We start from the raw sequence: 19034 nt of genomic DNA on the forward strand, positions 1-19034 counted from the left end.
GGGCAGCGGACCTGCGAGCACTTTTGAGGACAGCTTTTATCTCCACTATATGAAATTGTGGTATTAGTGAAATCAAGATTTACCCCGGCTTCAGACTTGTATGGCTGAGATCTAAATCCCACCCTCTGGTTTCTTCTCTCCTGATTTTGTCAGCTGCTGTTATGATTCTTCTTTTTCTTGTTCCATTCACTTCAGTATTATTATCATGAGTGATCTAATATCCTGTTTTAATACTGCAATATTCTTTCTCTTCTCACTTACTTCCCTGGATCCCTTTTCCACTTGTTTTCGTTGACCTCCCTGACTCCACACATTGCATCTGTTTTCTAGTTGTCAGAATGCTTTTTTCCAAGAGGCAGTTGGATATTTAACGCAGCTGGATTCTCTCTAGAAACCGGGGTGTTTCACCTCTTCAGATGTTTTTTTGCTAAAAATAAAATGAGAAAAGGAACTAGGAATGAGCAGTGTTCCAAAATCAACAACTGTTCACATGACCCAGATGCATTTTACTGTTACTGCTGTGTCAAGCAAAACGATGAAGACAAATTATTTAAGGATAATGAAATGTGCAATTCAATATTCACTTCTTACCACTATTTCTCCATCATCTCCATACACCTATGCTTTCCACAGCATGATTATGTATCTTTCCATATTTTTTCTTGCTCAAGTCACTGGATAAAATTAGAACTCTATAGCACACAGAGCCTTTAAGAGATTCGTAATGTAAACATGCCTGTAACAGATAATTCAAAAATTATTGTTTTCTCTTCTTGTTTTAATAACAAAACATTGGAATTTGTTCAAGATCCAAGCTTTTCCATGCTTGTGTTAAAGACAAGAGAAAAGCAGAAAGAAAATGTTACATTTTATTTTTGAATACAAATCAAAACCTGGATCCTGTGTTATGAATGTTTATTTCGAATAGATTACCAGAAACTTTGCAGCAGTAACACAGAACAGCAGTAACATTCTTATATGAGCCACTGATTCTTAGAATAATATTTAAAATTAAAAATACATTCGTGGTACAAGAAAATGAAAACGATACGCAAACAGCACAAAGTACCAAGACACATTTTGCATTGTGTCAGATACTTCAGAGCAACCTCTTGGCTTCATACTGATTTATAGGAGCTGAGAAACTGATGAAGGGGCTTTAATTTTTTTTGTTTCATGCCTTTCCAAAACACGCATAGATTTACCAGAATGGTAGTCTTGGTGCAATTTTTTCTTACCACACCTCTGCTAAAACTGAAGCGTACCCTTATATGCGCAGTGAAACAGCAGGAAGCTATACAGACCAATCAACTTGCCCATGTGGACGTGTTGAAGTCCTGGAAGCTCAGTCTGCTAAGAATATAAACACATTTTGGAGACATTGCAGACAGGCTTCTTGCTGGAGTGTGATCCTGTCTCACTGAAATAACGGGACTGTGGGGTCCGTTCTCCCCCCATCCTCATCTTAATCCAAGATAGATGTCTCAGAGTCTGTGGAGTCACAGGACAATAAAACTGCATGTCAGGCTTGCGAAGCCAGTAAAATCCTGGCCCCGGTGATGTGAGTACCGTACTGCTGCTAACTTCAGCAAGGCTTGGATTTCACCCACTGTATTTAAAGGACTTTCCTTGCTCAGAAGCACTGCTGCCACCAACGCCGAAGCCAATCACAGGCCTTGGTCTCCCTAGAGCACCATGCCATTATCACCGCATTAAGAACAAAAACTGACAGTGTCAATTACTTCTGGTAAAAGATAATAAGGGGTTTTCTAAAGCCTTAAAGCTGTTTGATCATAGCCCATTTTTAGATCCTGCTCTGAGACGGGTTTGTTTATATTCTCTTTGCCCACTGAAGGCTGCCTTCTGGTAGAAAGTTGAGTTCCCTTGTAGCTATCACGTTACGATTAGTATTCAGACATGTAAACCAGAAAATAAGTCTAAATGAAATCATATTTGAGAGACATTTCCAAGCTTTCTAAGAGAAGTAAAAATAATCAAATGATTTTGCAATCTATAGTCAGGCTGATCTTGTTTTACAGCTGCTCAACCTGAAAGTAGGTTTAAGCAAATTAGTGCTGGAAACGGAACAAAATATTATGATAGCACTGCAAACTCCTGCATCCACGTTCTGACCAGCTACTATGGCCCCATGATTGGTGTTTATTATCGCATTTGTCAGCGTTTCCATTATAAACACTCTAGTGTGGAGGGTTTATAACTCAACTATAAAAATTCCCTCCAGGATGAAACTTGATAAGTGAAGTCTTAGTCCAACAACACTTCTTTTCTTTTACAAACTTTAAAATAAATTAGTTTTTGAAGTCATTGGGGGTTCTAAGCAAAAATGATGGAAAGAGTTTTTGATTTATTTTTCTTCTCTTTCACATCAGTGGTGCGTCTCAAAGAGATTTTCTATGAAACCCTTTCGGTCTCTTCGATGAACTTGGAACTTTTGGATTTTTTTTAAATTAAAAATAGCCGAGATGTTTAAAATATAACTGCTCTGCATGCTGAATCCCCATTTTTCATAAGACTTTGTTGTTTTCACTAGGCTTGAATACTACTGATCTGCAACGATAGCCACACTTCTTATTACATATATACCATAACAATAAAAAGAACAGATAGGTATGTTGATTATAATATTTTTGTAATACAGTAAAACTTGTTCTAAAACTAATTTAAAATGCTAAACAATCAGTTCAGAGTATTTTCTCTTAATCTTTACTGTGAAAGAGCAAGCTTGTTTCAGATATTGAAATGAATATCCATCACAGTAGTATACCCAGAATAAAAGAACTGAATAAAAATGCTCAACTGTAATGCCTTAAAAATTTATTTGTTCAAAGAATGCAGCTCAGATATTTTTTAAAAATTTGCTTTAATTTCACTTAGATTTCATTTTTTCTCCATTCTACCCTAGATTAAGGGATAAGCTTTGCTCTGGTGGTAATAAATATTAAACCCCTACAATTTCTTACAGCCATCATTCCATAGATCACCAGCCACAGCCCAGTTCAGTGGTCTCTATGCATGTGAAATTCCCGTTCCTTCAAAGAAGTCAAGCTAAGGAATCAATCCTGTAATCTTTACTTTTGAGTAGTGTAGTGTCAATCCTCACATGAATCCACACTTGTAAGGTCTGTAACGTAATCAAATGTTTATATATATTACATTACCTTACTGTGGTTTATACTTCCCACAAGGGCTTCAGTGCCGTAACTGTGACTCAGAGCATCTCCTCCCACACCCTGGAGTTTTGAATGTTTCCCATGTAGAGTTATTGTAGTGCAGAAGGACAAGCTTCACTATTGTTACCTGGAGCTTTATTTCATGCCAAAGTAATCAGGCACGCTGAGATACTAGGCCTGTTTATGCTTTCGTCTTACCTCTGCCATAATTTCAAAGAGAAAACTTTAAATCCTCTGTTGATTTAACTGTCTCTTTAGCTCTGAAAGCAGAAGAAAGGTAATAATTGTCCATGTTAATTCCAGTTCCATCTTGTCTTGCTCCAAGCCTTGCTCCAAGTTCAAGGGAAAGCAGAGCATTTTATGATTTCTTCATATTATGATTTTATGATTTTTCAGCAAAGAAGAAATCTGTGTATGAAGGGACTTTACCATAAATAAATGAGCTAAAAAATGGAGGAGTAGTTAATTCAGATGTTGATTTTTTTTCCCCTCATATTGTTTACCTACTATAAAGTCTTTAACATTTCTAATGAATTCTGATTATTGAAACTTTCACTGTTATCAAAGGACAGAGTTGTGAGTATAGCACAAAGCATACAGTAACAATTATTCCACATCAAATGCCATTCACTGATTGAACATCTTGGGTTCAGGCGGGAGGGATGATTTCTCTGGTCTGGACAAAATGTTGCTGAACAAAGGATTTACAGAACAATCTGTTATTTAGGATCATTCACTTATTGTATGACCAAGATGAGATACAATATTAAGGTCCCGATTTCTCCTAGGCCACTGTTGACACTAAGGGAATTAAAAGTTTTGACCTAAGGCCACAGCCATTATTTTGGTCTCTGATAGTGAAATGAAGGTGTGCAGCTATGCTAGCCCTTCTCTCTTCAGCAGTGAGTAGTGATTGTGGTGGACTTACTGCTCATATCCAGTATTTCTGGAAAACTGTAGTACATTTTACATTGTTCTGAATTGTCTTCTTAAGCCTACCCATCTGTGGAAGTCTGGGTACAAAGTTGCCATTGAACAGAGTGAGAAAAGGCACAGGACCTCAAGATGTCTCTAGGTAAAATGCCAGTTTCTAGAAGCACCTAACCTCAATAATTACAGTGCATCATTAGAAGTATAAAAAGAAGTTTCAACACAGAAAATACACAGAAGCTTTTGCAATTGAGGGAATACCCAACAAAGCCTTGATGTCCCTCTTTGACCCCAGGGCTGGTGGCCTTTCATATTTGTCTTCCACCTCTCCACTGCTCTGCTCCTCTCTATATTCATGAACAGAAGGTTCTTGAAACACACAAAAAAGTCTCCTTTAAAACACATTTATTTGAAAAATGAACGCAAAACCCGGTAGAGCTAGATCCAGCCACAGCACATCAGATTTCATGTTGCAACAGCATGCTACATTTTCTATGAAAGCTGGCGCCAGTGATCACATTTTGCCATTCAGTCCACTCTGTGTGGTTGTATATTTTCTTAATGAGGATCTGAAACCAGCCCCCTTCACTTAACTGTCAGTCTGCCAGAATTATGCCATCTTTCCAAATGCAGAGATCATATGATCCATCTGTTGTCTGCAGCCATGCAGGGGAAACACTTTCCAAAGAGAAATGTGGGTTGGCCCCAAACGTATGTAATTATCCAAAGGCTGAAGTGTTTCAGATGTTTCAAGGTGCTCTTAGACCTGATCTTGGCCATCTAAGCTCCTCTGAAGTCTTTTAGAATAATGTATATAACTAAGCCATTGAGTTGGCAGGAAATTTTTGGAGTACAGGAATAATTTAAAAATTATTCTTGAATAACTTTGAGCTGAATCAGAGATTTAGGACTCAATAATATCATCTGGGACTTTTGGGAGTGCTTACTCTTTTAAATAGTTCACATTTTTGTTCTTAACATTATCACATATAAAACAAAAAGTAAAGAGAATTCAGTGACTATACAGAAAGATGTTTTAATCAGATTTTAATGACATGCCAAGACACTACAGTAACTCTGCAGCATCCTTGACTCTAATAACTCTGCAAAACTACCAGATGCAAGAGAAGTTGTAGAGTGATGAATAATAGTCATGGACAAAAATAAATAAATAAATAAATAAAAAGGTGATTGGGAGACTGTGAAATGAAAGGCTATCTCAGATCTTTCCCTGCCTTACTTGAAGACGCGTGGAATTCATTTCGTACTACATCTGAGCCAGTTTAATTTTTCTCTGCAGATATCACAAATGTTGCCAAATATGATTAAACTGATAGTTTAGGTCCTCATCAGGTGCCACCTCCTTGACATACAGAACCCAAATTTTAATCATCAGCAAATGGAGCTTTCACCAAAGTACTGATAACTGTGTTTGAAATAGTAAACCAAGGCTTGGTAAGATGGAACAGAGACCAATAGACAATCCTATTGCTGAAAACACCTTTCCCAGCCTCAAGTTATTAAATTTGGAGAGATGCACATGTCTATTACTTTACTCTGTCAACCATACATGGGTTCACAACAGCTTAAGTCAATTCTCACTGTTATATATTCCACACATCCAGGAACTGAATTATTACAGCATCCCCTCTCAAATCATAAATGCCATACCTATAGGCTGAACCACATTATACTCTAGAAGTTTTGTGGTGTTAATAGCATAAAGTTTACCCACAGAGAGAAACAAGTTCTGCCAGATCTATGATGTGAACATATGGTATTTGTCATATTTTAAATATGCAAGTACATTTCCTCCAAAATAGAGATTTCTCATATTCTCTGAGAGTGGTAAAAGCATGAATCTTTGTTGTCCCATTGTCCAAATCCTTTGATGAATCCAGTACATTAGCCAAGTCTTTGACTAGAGAGGATTTTGGAATATAAGGTCAGTTATTTTGCCTCCAAGCTGAAAAGATTTACCGTGTAGCTGAGAATAGTGCAGAAAGTGAAAAGTTCTAATGACATGTCTTTCAACCCCATTTCCCCTCCCAAATCACAGTTCTCAAGAAGCTACGGGTCATTAGCATTATTTATTGAAAGGGTTTCTGAAATTCTTCCATACCACACAAGCACCCAGTATCACCCCAAAGATGCAGTGTGACCTCAGGGAAGAAGAAAGGAGGCTTTATGACCAAAGCCTTTTCTTTTGCTGAAAACATCCAATGACACATTTTTCAAATGACAGGAAGTCTATATGGAGACTGGTAATGCTTGCCTTGAAGAGGTATGGTGGAAATGCTTAGCAGCGCCATAGAGGTTTCATAATCACTGAAAATCTAGGGAAAACAAGCTACATTTGCTGTGGTTTCTTTCCACTCTATGTCTAATGATACTGCTACCTGTATGGCACTACTCGCCTGCCTCTGTATTGCAGAAGGGTTGTTGTTATGTTATACACAATCTGACATGCCATGGGTGTTGTTGTTGAGCCACTGATTCTTTTGCTTCAGTTTTGGTGTCCTTGCAGTAACATCTAATCCAGTGTGGATGTGACATACCATTTTCAAATGCTCTTGAGCAAAGTTTAATGGCAACTTTATGTTGTATAATATTTTTCCAACCTCTGTGACATAAGGAGCAATGGATTTTTTTTTCCTTCAATGAACAGTTTGGGAGGGGTATCATGAAGAATTGCAATATATTCGACAACTACAAGGAATGGTAAAGCACCTTCTATCTCTTTGTAGCAGTATAGCTTGCTTCTGACCTACACTAGGTCAGTGTGAATACAAAGAGCTGTTTATTGTAGTGACAGCTGAATGGCTGGATCACCTTCTTCCCTACTATCCATGTGCCTTTGAGTTGGCCCCACACCTTTGATGTGAGCAAGTACTAAGTACCTCCTTCTTTCAATATGCATCTGATTTAGACTTAGGAACTTAATTTCCCAACAGTGTATCTAATCTTTAAACATGGATTTTTTTCTGTGTTTTTTTGGATAAAAGTTGCTACCCACAATGAAGCCTGTGCGGAAACAGTAAGGCTTAGACAGCTAGCCTGCCAGCTACACTAACAAATCAGATAGTTTGACATCTATACCAGACTATTAGTTCCTGCAATGAACTGACAACACGAAACCACAGGTGGAAGGATTTGGTGTTGCTAAATTTTACCTGCCAAATTGGAGGCTGTGTTGTCCTCTCAGAAGAGACAGCCCATTCTTGGATGCGTCTTCAAGAAGGATAATGTGGCAGCTGTTTCGCTTTGTACAGCAACATGACACAGTGTTATAGGAAAGAAAACATAGAGAATTATCTAGGTTGATTGAAATTAAGCCAAATGACAGTGTGCCATACCACAGCCACTCAATTACATATGTTGAATGTAGATAAAGTTGTAGTTACCCATAATGGAATCTGGCCAGAAGACAGCTTCATGTGTCTTTCCAAGACACTAACGGATTTCCACTGACCAAAAGTTTAACATGTTGGCTGATAATAGCTAGGTTGAAGGCCATGTGGGGATAACCAAAATAGATCATAAGTGACACTGTAGATAGTATACGGCTGTAAGCCATTGCAATGTAATTGATCAAACTTCTATCTGTTTGAAAAGAATGATGACCATTTTATTGTCGTGCATCAAGTAATCTCCATTCAGAAAAAATAAAAATAAAAATAAAAAAAAATCTGGAGGTATGCATCATTCAGAGTACCCAAACATCTGATACAATGACTAAAGGGAAACAGTGTTGGTAAATACTGTGAGGCTGTAGTCTGTTTTTATATTTGCTTTCCTTTTCTTCTTTTTTTTTTTCAAATAAAGAATGTGTACTATGTATTGTCGTAGAGAAAAGGATTACCGTCTGAAGTTGTTAATGCCACTGAAAAGTAAGAAATTTCATGTTATATTCCTTGCACATCTTCTGATTTGAAATTAATTATATCTGTTGTCACCAAGAGTTGCATTAGGCCATTTGCAAAGGTGTAACAACAAAGAATAACATTAGATCAGACATTATAAAATGTCATAAACTGCTTGAGTTTGAATTGGGACATGAACTTGAACATATTTTAAAGTCAGGAGAATATGTTGAAATGAAATTTTTGCTCTGTCTTTGCAAATCTGGTGCAAGTCTTACTGCTTAAGGTCCAAAACATATACGTACCACTGAGCTCAAAACATCTTTGCACTTACAAGGTCAACATATTTAACAACAACATTTCTACCATGCAACAAAATATGGGTGTTCTGAAGACTGAAAACAGATTACAACTTTCATAGAAAGAACTATTTTTAAGTCACAGAAAATTCCATAAATTCAGCTAAATATTTAAGAAAAATGACTTACCCTTTACTCCAAAAGTAACCAGTCTTAAGTATTTCTTTTTATTCAACAGTATTCTCAGGTTGGACTTGTTTTCATTTCTATTTTATTTAAAGTTTAATTGACCCATTTTAGGGCTTGATCTAAAGCCCACTGAAACACTCCCTTTGACATCAAAGGGTTTTGGAGCAAGTCCTTAATGAACGCAGGCATAAATATTCTAAAAGGAGAAATGAATACTTCTCTGCTTCCGAGATTAACTATTTTTAGTGCTGCAAGGTCAGATAGTACACTTTGGCATGAGAATATGTTTGGTATAGATAGTTTTCAAGACAGAAGCAGAAGCAATATAATATTTTACAATACAACATAGATACAAATCCAGATGCTTGTTTAGTGGTCAGAGTACATAGACAAACACATGGATGCCTGCATACGTACATACATATGAACAGTGTTCATATGTTAATTTACTTCAACATTAATAAACCACGGACTCTTCTGGACAACTGCCCTAAAAGTTCAGTAACCAAGATTTGTGCTCTAGAGCAGCTTCCTTGTGTGACCTATTGTATGGCTGACCATTGGGTCAGTGATTAAAACCAGGGTATGGATCTATGAATAGATCCATAGTGAGCAAGGTGCCCTCACAAATCATCGTCCTGTTTTCCCGAGGCTGGCAAATAAGATTGGAGCTCTAAATGGTGTACAGTAGATCTTTAGGTACCATAGCAGATAGCCCATAGCACAAAATAAATATAATAAATATATATAAATACCTTTCCACTTAGAAAGAAATATGTAGGCTTTTTTTCCACCCTGATTGTCTTCTCTGAGAGGAATACCTGACAGAGAAAAAATAAAGCCCTGTTCTCTCAAAAAGTCCTCTAGCTCTAGATAGGTATCCTTAGAGCCAAGGTAACTGTGGAAAGAATGAGATGAGTGCTCATTTGTGTTAACATTTCCCATCCAGGCTCTTCTTCACTGCTCAGCCACACTCAGCTTGTGTGGTCCCAGAGTGGGAGGAAGAGGAGGTGGATGGGTTCCAATTTCCAGACCTGGCATTCAATCAGGCTACCAATCAAAATAATAATAATAATAATAGAATAAAAAATTTCCATTTGCCTAGAAGAGCATGCATGTATGTTAGGATGACCTTCCAGCCTTGAAGGCCTTTTCCTTCATACCAGGCCTTGCTGTAGGCCTCAAAGGTAAGGAAGAGCCTTACACTAATAAATTACAATAATGCATTACACTAATGAATTCTTGCAGTGTCTTCTGAGTCATGGTTGTTTCTTACATGATCTTTTTTCTTCATCTTCTCTGAGATCCCAAGAGTAGCTGTAAGTCTAAAACAGACCACACTGAGTAGGGAGCACGGGGGATCATTCCCGAGGGTGCAGACATGGCTAACTGCAGCATAGTCCACTTCCATGTTGAAATTCTGGCTCTGGGACTCTGTCTTGAATCACAGGAGCCGCAGGAAGAGTTTGAGCCCACCCATAGGAAGGAGACTTAGTGGAATGCCTTATCCATCATCAGTGCCCAGGGTACACCCTCCCCCACCTTGGAAGAAAAAACAGAGTTTGTGGCTAAAAAGGCCTGAAGTTTTATGGAGCTTCCATGGGCCAAGTGTACTGAAAGATTGAAGATAGAGATTTGAGTTATGTGTGGGAGCAGGAAGAATACAAAAAAGATATATTTACATAGATCAGGAAAGATGGAAGAGATGGAAAAGCATTTTTTTTTTAAATCAAAGGAGCTGAAATAGCAAATAAACTCCATTATTAATATAAATAACTATTATCCCCTGGAGTGCAGATAAGCTTGTTTTACTAAGCAGTCTTCAGATTTAGACATGAAACCACATAAACAAGACCCAGAGCCATAATTAGGTGCAGAGCTCCACCACAGCACTAAATATGTTGATCTCTTGTGATGGGAAGGACTGGTCTTCTATGTGGTGCAGGATAGGCCTTCCACCAAGGTGCTCACTCCCTCCTTAAGGAGCAGGAGCCATGCATTATTTCTGGAGCCAAGCAAAGCGTACGTAAATAAAAGATTTTATATTAGAAAACGCATGGCAAACAATTGCAGAGCTCGGGTCATTGGGATACCTGCCTCCTGTGCGGGCTTGCATGCTTGCTAACAGGGCACAGGTTTTGCTTGGCCTTGCAGGGAGGCGGTAGCAGGGTGGAAGGGCCGATGCGGAGCGAAGCGGAGCCCCCGCGCGGAGCGGCGCAGCGCTGCCGGCCGCCGGCACAGCCCCGGCCCGGGGGCGCGCTCGGGCACGGAGCCGGGGGCGCGCTGGGGGGGCTCCACAGGGCTTTTCTGCAGGGAAAGTTAAGAAGCAGCCCCCGGGATAGAACGCCTGTAGGGGTTTTCACTGAGTCACTGCATCGCAGCTACAGATTGAGGTTTAATAAATAAATTAATATAAATATAAATATAAATATAAATATAAATATAAATATAAACATAAACATAAATATAAATATAAATATAAATATAAACATTAATATTAATATTAATATTAATATTAATATAATAATAATAATAATAATAATAATAATAATAATAATAATAATAATAATAAAATCATTGTGGTCGTTTTGACAATGACACGGCTTCACAGAGTGATTCCCGAGAAACCCTTCTCTTTTCCAGAACTTGCAAACGAAGCGAGCGGCAGAGCCTCGGGTAGGAGCACACCCGTGGGAAGTGTCCGTGTGTCCGGGGGGGCCGTGTGCCCACCCTGCACGCCCCCAACCCCAACCCCGGCTTTGGCTGAGCGAGAAAAAAAAAAAACGGGGGCTGCCTGCGGCGGCACCCCCGAAGGAATCTGTGCCAAAGCAAGCGGGGAGCGGCCGGACACCCCCCTACATCCACTCCCACGCGGGTCGGGGGTGGACACGGGGTGGGACACGACCTGAAGGGACAGGGACCGGGACCGGGACGGGGACGGGGATGGGGATGGGGATGGGGACGGGCGGCGAATCGTGCCCTCCGGTGGCCGCCGGCCGCACAGCCCCGCCGGCTGCGCCCACCCTGCCGGGCCCAGGTAGCCAGGCTGCAGGCACGGCCCCGGGGCGGGCGGCTGTTCCGGTCAGGGACAAGGGGGTGGATGGCGGAAGGAGCCGAAAAGCCAGTCCCGCTCTGCGGGGCTTTGGGTTCTTCCTGCCCCTATGCTGCTCTCGGCACAAGTCGGTGGCAGGGCACACGGAGAGCTCCCAGGTCGTTCACTCGAACACGCTGCAGCGTGGAAAGTTGCTGAGTGCTCTCTTGTTCCTTCTGAAGGGATCGGGTCTCAACCGGGCTTTCACCTGGCATCTGTAGGAATTAAAATCCCCGGACATGAAAATTAGTGGGGAAACTGTGATTGACTTTAGTGGGCTTTGAGACAGCTCCTGAGGAAGTTAGTTCCATGAGTACATAGCCAGGCAGCCTGTCCTGAGCACATATACATAGCAGTTACACTGCTGAATATCCCAGGAAGCCCTAACCGGTTCGAGAGCATGCTATTTTGCCATAGTGAACAGAGCTAAATTACAGTGTGTGTACGTGCAGGCCATATGCCTAACACTGAACAGCCTGTTGCAACCCAGTTGCAATTTGCACGCATGCAACATAACACACATTGTGCTTGTAACCACCACACGTAGTTCTTAAACTATGCGCACATTAGTTCTTAAACTTCCCCACTGATTTATAATCAGGCAGACAGAATAAGAGCTTTTATTCATTCTTATTCAAAAATCAAAGAAAGACCTGAACTGATGGCCCGCTCCCCTTGAAAGCAGGGATGTTTGTGCTTGGCTGGGGCAGGGCTTGCTCGTCCCAGCCTGAGACTATCCCAGCAGCTGATGGCTCCTACACAAGGACGGAGATACTGTCAGGGGAAAGGTATCCAAGTGTCTCCCTATGATCAGCCGTGCAAACTTTGCTTCTAGAGATAGATGATCAAGACCACAAGGAGCATCAAAGCCTAGCTCATTCAGTCCCTTTGCTAAGGCCATTCCTCATTGCATGTTCCTAGGAGCTTGTCATTTATTCAGCTCAGTGTGCACACCACAGCTGTAATCTGGGTTATCATAGTTACTGTATGTTACTGCACTGGTGACAAAATGTTTTCTGGGTTTCTTCATGTCCTGACAGTGCCCTGTGTAAGGGCTGATCCAACAGCACCCATTTTCTTGATACAGGCAGGCCTGCACAAATGGGCAGATGCTGGCCTAGAAGTGCCCTGGAAAGGTTCTGGATTTGCTTGCAGTTTTGTTTGCCACCTCCAAAGAGTGAAGCCTGCCCAGAGTGCCAGGTGAGTCCTCACCCAAGCCATGCCTCTGCTTAGCAGAGAACAGGACATGCCACACTCACCCCATGCTCCAGAGCAGACTGTGGCTTTTGGAGGTTCAGAACAGATGGTTTAGCACTGTTTGAATACACAACATTTACTATTTTAAAGTGGAATACAAAATCTTCAACCCCATCCCCACCAGAAGCTGTGTATTTCAAATTAAACCAGAGCTGAAATGGCTTTCTTTAAGCAATGTACAGTCCCAGCTCCCCTTCCCTCCCGACACACACGTATGCATGCACGCTGCAACAGACCAGCTGTACGTGCACACACCCACAAATGCACTTAAACACACACAGATCCTTGATGTATTCTTCTAACTAGTGCTGATTGCTTTTGCTGCAGTTGCAGTTAAGAGTAACTGACCCTAAACCCTGCCATCTGCCATGCTCATCTCCTCTCCTCTCCCTCCAAGAACAGCCCCCCTCCACACCCCATGTGCATATTCTGTGTTTTCTTGCTTTCTGACATGGAAGAATAGAGTTTGCTTAGGCTTTTCATGTACCGCTCTCTCCACCTTTCCTTTCCTCTTCTGCACACCCTTTCTCTGGCCAGTGGGGAGCAGGCGGTGTCCTGCATCCCACTCAAAGCTCAGCTGACCCAGCAAACCCTCAGGAGACACTGTCCTTCCTTTCAGACAAGGGATCTCTTCCACCAGTTTTGCCAATGTGGGGCTTCACTGTCCAGGCATGGTCTCAGCGTCCTGTTCCCTGCAAGCTAACACGTACCTGGATTTGAGTTTGCACTGATGTTTTTTGTTGTAAGAAGAAGGGGAGAGAGAAGGAGGGAAGGAAGGAGGGAAGGAAGGAGGGAAGGAAGGAGGGAAGGAAGGAGGGAAGGAAGGAGGGAAGGAAGGAAGGAAGGAAGGAAGGAAGGAAGGAAGGAAGGAAGGAAGGAAGGAAGGAAGGAAGGAAGGAAGGAAGGAAGGAAGGAAGGAAGGAAGGAAGGAAGGAAGGAAGGAAGGAACAGAACCCCAGAGCTGCCTGTGGATGCTCACCTTTGTTCTGTGATGCCACCGCTCACATCCTGGAGGAGCACCGGGGCTGTGGGCACAGACAAAATTGTAGTGACCGGGAGATGGAGGAGAGGCAGCTCTTTTACCTTGTGAGGGGCAGGCGTTGCCAGCACAAGGGAACCCCCGGAGCTTCCCAGATAGGCCGTGGTGTCCAGGTGACAGCCAAGGCCTGATGGTCGCAGCACCCACAGCAAGGACAAGCCAGCCCAGCCTCAGGGAACCTGTGCCCACTCGCTGCGGCTCTCCGTGCCGCTGTGCTTGCCCTCGCACGCTGTTTTTGCTCCCGTTTCCCAAAAGAGCAGGGTTAGGGCGGCCCGCTATGTGCTCGCTTCTCCGGCTGGAAGAACGGTGCAGGAGAGCTGCCCTCCGGGCAGCGGGGAGGCAGCCCCCGACCGCGCCGGGTGACGCCGGGCGCAGCGGCGGGGAGCGACGGGGACCGGGGCCATCGCCTGGGCCGAGCTGGGCCGAACCGGGCCAGGCCGGGCCCGCAGCCCCTCGGCGGCTCCTGCTCCGTGGTCCCGGCTCCTCACAGTGCCCGGGGGGCTCCGGAGGTCCCTGCCCGGTGCAGGCGGCTCTTTTCCCCCCTGAGCAGATGCCAGCGCTTTTCAAGAAGCCTCGTCTTTTTCTCACTTTTTTCATCCCTGGGACTTCCCTCTCTGTTATTTCGTTCGCCCTCTCCTCCCTCCCACCCCAAAGGCACCAGCCCTGCCCGCCGTCCCCACGCCGGGGCTGCCCGGAGGAGCGGTGGCTGCAGGGCCGGCGCCGCAGGCGTGCGGTGCCCTGGGAGGGAGCAGCAGAAGTGCATCGCCCCTTTTATTGACGGCTGGCAATTTCTGGCTTTCTCTTCCAGGCTTTCCCCGTTTCAATCTGAGCTGCTGTTAAAAAGACACACCACCTGCTCGGGGCTGCTAGCGAGCGGGGACGGAGGCACAAAGGCGGGGGATGGGGAGAAACAGCTTTGGCTACAAACACAGAAGATAATTAAAAATAAATAAGCTCGGTTCCCAGGAAGTGCCGGGCTCGGGTGCCTTCAGGGAGGGCAAACTGAAGCGTGCGGCCAGCGGGCACCGAGGGCGGGCAGAGAGGCTCTGCACACCCTCCCGTCCGCCGTGCCCGGCTGGGGCTGCGGGGATGCGGAGCCTCCCGGCTTTCTCTTCAAAGACGAGCTCGAGGACTAAGGCGTATGCACGAAGCCAGCGCTCAGTTCCACCCCTGCTTCCACCTCTGAAGATGGCTTTCTCCGAGCGCAGTCCTCCCGCCTGCCAGGACCAGGCTGTCCTGTTCCGTCTCCCCGGCCCAGAAACGTGCGGCTACCTCGGAAAGCCGGACCCCGGGGGGGCTCGGAGCAGGGAGCGTGGGGTGTGCGAGAGGGGGGCAGGATTAGGATGTGCCTGGATGCTTCCCCGCGGGTAATTTCCCCTTCCTCCCTCCCGCTGCAAGCCGTGCCCGCTGCGGCGGGGAAGTCCGAGAGATGCAGGCAGCCCCCGGCCACCCCGGGGCAGCCGACCCCTCGGCCGCCCCCGCCACGGGGTGCACGGGCACCCCCCGTCACCCTCTCCCCCCCCCATCCCGGCCCCAGCACCACCCCAAAAACCGAGTGCGAACCGGGGGAGCCGGAGGGAGAAACCGCGGAGAGGGAAGCCGAGAAAGGGGCTGGGGTAAGGATGGATGTGTGTCGCGGGGGGGGAGGGGGGGGAAAGGGGGGGGGGAAGCCAGATCACTTGTGAATGGCTTGAAAAAAATAATTGGGGGAGGGCGTGGAGGGGGGGAAGCGGAAACTTTCCTATAAAACTCAGCAAAAGTCCCTCCTCTCCACGTCAGGCCAATGACACTGCTGCCCCCAAACTTTCCGCCAGCAGGAGCTATAAGAACCTCCAAGTCTTCAACTTTCTCCCAATCCCAGACACCTCGAAGCGGCTCCAAGGAGGGATCGGGAGGGATTTTTTGATTTTTTTTTTAATTTTTTGGTTGGCGTGTTTTTTTTTATTTTTTTTTTTTCTCTTGGATCCCGATGCCATTCCCCCTCCCCCCAAAGTGAGGTCCTCCCTCCCTCCCTCCTCCTCCTTCTCCTCGCAGGCCAGCGAAGCAGCCGACCAAGGGGGAGCTGGCGGGTTAGGTGCCCCCCTCTCCTCCCTGCCCTCCCCCCCCTTCCCGGCCCGCTTCTCGCGTCTCCCCCCCAGAGATGATGCAGCAGGACGAGTCGAACTCGCCAGTCTCCCCCGCCGACGACAGCTTGAGCAACAGCGAAGAGGAGCCGGACCGGCAGCAGCTGCCCAACGCCAAGAGAGGGGGGCGCAAGCGGCGCTCCAGCCGCCGCAGCGCCGTCGGGGCCGCGGACGAGCCGTGCAGCCCGGCGCAAGGCAAGCGGGGCAAGAAGTGCGGGGCGGCCGGGGGCGGCGGGGGCGGCGGCGGCAGCAGCAGCGGCGGCGGCAGCCCCCAGTCGTACGAGGAGCTGCAGACCCAGCGGGTCATGGCCAACGTGCGGGAGCGGCAGCGCACGCAGTCGCTGAACGAGGCGTTCGCCGCCCTGCGGAAGATCATCCCCACGCTGCCCTCGGACAAGCTGAGCAAGATCCAGACCCTCAAGCTGGCGGCCAGGTACATCGACTTCCTCTACCAGGTCCTACAGAGCGACGAGCTGGACTCCAAGATGGCAAGCTGCAGCTATGTGGCCCACGAGCGGCTCAGCTACGCCTTCTCGGTGTGGAGGATGGAGGGCGCCTGGTCCATGTCCGCATCCCACTAGCAGGCGGCGTCCCCCACCCGCATCCCCCCAGCAGGAGCCCTAGGTAAGGCAGGGACCCCGAAAACGGGGGGATTTGGAGGGGGGGGGGGGGGCTGCGCCGTGGGCCGGCCACGAGTGGCGAGATCTTGAACCTCCTCTCCTGGCTTCCAGGCCGGCTGGAAGCAGGGCCGCTGGAGCCGAGGAGATGCCCTCCGCAATCCCCAAGTCCCCCCCACCCACCCGCGGCCCGTCCCCGGGGCGCTCCGCGGGGCCCACGCGTGTCGGGGCGCTGCCGGCGGGGGTGGGCTGCGGTCGCGGGTGTGGGGCCGGATGGGGCCGGCCTGGAGAGGTCCCTTCCTCACCAACCGCTGCGGACGGAGCCGGCGGGGCTTGCCGAGCCGCTTCTCGGCCCGTGTTTCGAAGGGAATCCGCGGCCCGGCTCCCCGGGAGTGTCACCCCGCCGGGGACACCCTCTTCGCCCTCCTTCTGCCGAGCACAGAGTTAGTGTTCACGGAGCCAGGCCGGCGGAGGTACTGCTGGGTCTGTCTTGCATGTCAGTAACGAGTTTTCCGCCCTCTCTGGGTTTTTGCAGATGACATTGTTCCCACAGAAGGAGAAAATGGACAATCTAGAGACTCTGAAGTTGGATACCTTTTTTGTTGTTGTTGTTGTTGTTCTTGTCTAAAAAAAAAAAATTGTACCAAGGATTTCTTGGAAATTAGAAGAGCAATATCCAAATTGAAAGCAGGGCGTGGGGAGCACTTAAGGAAAGAGAAAGAGACAAGGGCTTTGGACAGTGACTGCACGTTGGGCGTCGGTACAATCCACACATCTCTGCATTCTGATAGAAGTCTGACTCGTTCGATTTTATTTTTTTTTTTAATTTTGACAAAGAATGTTGGAATTTATCTCCTTTTTTTTAATTTGCTTTTTTTTTTTTTTTTTTGCATGCATTCCCAAGAGGTCGTGCCTATGAGCCACTGATGAAAGGAAATACATTATTGTGGACTTTCTTCATTCTTGAATGAAACCAACCAACCAACCAAAAATATCCCTGTAGAGATGAAAACCTTTTTTTTTTTTTTTTTTTTTTTTTTTTTTTTAGGGGGAATAAGCTGGGCTCAAGCTGTTATATACCCGGTTCCTAACTTTTTTATTATTATTATTTTTCCTCTGAGAAAAAAATAAACATTTTATTTATTTATTGATGACCCATGTTAAAATGCAAATAGATCCGGTGTCTAAATGCATTCCTATTTTTATGATTGTTTTGTAAATATCATTGTATATTATTTTTCTGCAATAAATAAATATGATTGAAATTTTAATAACCTTAAAGTTTGGTCTCTCTGAGAACTCGAGGTTGGAACTGGAGATAAATACCTGCTTGTTGAGCTGTAAAGACACCCAAGAGAGAGGGGGCACTAGTACAAACAAACCAGGCGAAAAACGCAAATAAACTCGCTACTGACAGACACAGGCACGTTATTTATTGAGACAGCTTTATTATTCTGCGCTGGGGCTCGCTGGACTTGGGGGCACGGTGTCCTCCCTCCTCTGTCCCTCTCTCCTGGCTGTCTGTCCGTCTCTCCTGGCTGTCTGTCCCTCTCGCCCTATACCATCCACGCCCATTGCTGAGGGAGCCGAGCTCCCCGGCCCTCGGCCCCCGGCGTTTTTGCTGATAACCCTTAAGAAGAGGCATCGGTTTTAAACAGGGATTCGGCCAGCCACAGGCAAAGAGAGAGAAAGCGAGTCTGAAACAGGGAAGTGTCTAGCGAGTGGGGTTTTCCGGTGGAAGTGATGTTTGACTGCTCTGCTCTCCAGGGTTTTATATAATATATAGACCAGCTATCGCATATGCGTTGTGCGAAGCACGGAGGATACTCTAACCCGCCCTCTTCTCCTTTTCTGCACGCAGGGCGCATGTTGCCTCTCTTTCTTCTCACCATACCTTCCGCGGGGTCCCAGCATACGGCGAGACCCCCGTTGTAAGAGAGAGGAAACCTCCAGATCTGAGGGCTCGGGAGGAAGGTGAAAAGGGAAGTTGCTCCAACCAAAAAAAAAAAAATAATTAATAATAATAATAAAAAAAAAATCCCACCCCTGACCTTTAAACAGGACAGCTGATTCAGTTTCTGCTGTCACTTGCTCATCCCCTCTCTTCGCAGCCCCTCCGTGCCGGCTCCCCGTGCCTCCTGCCCCTCCGCGCCTGCGGAGGCTCCGCGGGTGCACAGGCGCGCCAGGCCCCGGGGGCTGAGCAGAGTCCCCGCGGTGCCAGGACCTCTGCCGCCGGACTTCAGCCAGTGTCTAGGGTAAATAGAATGGGGTGTTTTTGCAAAACAGAGCCTGTTTGCATAGCCCAGGTTGAGTTGACTTTATTGCCTGCGTGTTTTTGTTTCCATATCCCCATATTACCGCCTATTGCTGACATAACGGTATTATGAATTTAATATCGTGCATATTTTAGGCCAGTGCGCAATGTTTACAGTAGA

At 45.8% G+C, this 19034-nt stretch overlaps 2 protein-coding genes across 4 annotated transcripts; one reads left to right on the forward strand and one right to left on the reverse strand.

Annotated features, from left to right (window-relative positions):
- Positions 1-11063: 11063 nt before the first annotated feature.
- Positions 11064-15528, reverse strand: LOC310895124 (uncharacterized protein). The gene is made up of 2 exons (XM_083825987.1): positions 13800-15528; positions 11064-11778 (listed from the first exon to the last, which is right to left on the reverse strand). Exons 1-2 carry the CDS (start codon positions 14454-14456, stop codon positions 11632-11634), a joined length of 804 nt encoding a protein of 267 aa, XP_083682113.1. The 5' UTR covers positions 14457-15528; the 3' UTR covers positions 11064-11631.
- A 213-nt stretch (positions 15529-15741) lies between these two features.
- On the forward strand, positions 15742-18590 carry TWIST1 (twist family bHLH transcription factor 1). Of its 3 annotated transcripts, none has more exons than XM_083825990.1 (2): positions 15742-16606; positions 18461-18590. In XM_083825990.1, the coding sequence occupies exon 1, from the start codon at positions 16000-16002 to the stop codon at positions 16561-16563; it is 564 nt and encodes a 187-aa protein (XP_083682116.1). In that variant the 5' UTR covers positions 15742-15999; the 3' UTR covers positions 16564-16606; positions 18461-18590. The 3 variants fall into 3 exon arrangements, with proteins under 3 accessions (XP_083682116.1, XP_083682115.1, XP_083682114.1); XM_083825989.1 differs by lacking the exon at positions 18461-18590 and adding an exon at positions 17504-18431; XM_083825988.1 differs by lacking the exon at positions 18461-18590 and adding an exon at positions 17135-17897 and having other exon boundaries at positions 15830-16606.
- Positions 18591-19034: the final 444 nt, after the last annotated feature.

Source organism: Anser anser (assembly GCF_964211835.1).
Source record: "Anser anser genome assembly, chromosome: 2".
Classification (NCBI taxonomy): domain Eukaryota; kingdom Metazoa; phylum Chordata; class Aves; order Anseriformes; family Anatidae; genus Anser; species Anser anser.

Excerpts from the sequence above, each read along its gene's own strand:
- LOC310895124 (XM_083825987.1), bottom strand. The coding sequence starts at position 14,456 with ATGAAAAAAGTGAGAAAAAGACGAGGCTTCTTGAAAAGCGCTGGCATC. Across the intron at positions 11,779-13,799 it reads GGTGGCATCACAGAACAAAG|ATGCCAGGTGAAAGCCCGGT; the intron begins GTGAGCATCCAC and ends TAATTCCTACAG.
- TWIST1 (XM_083825990.1), top strand. The coding sequence starts at position 16,000 with ATGATGCAGCAGGACGAGTCGAACTCGCCAGTCTCCCCCGCCGACGAC.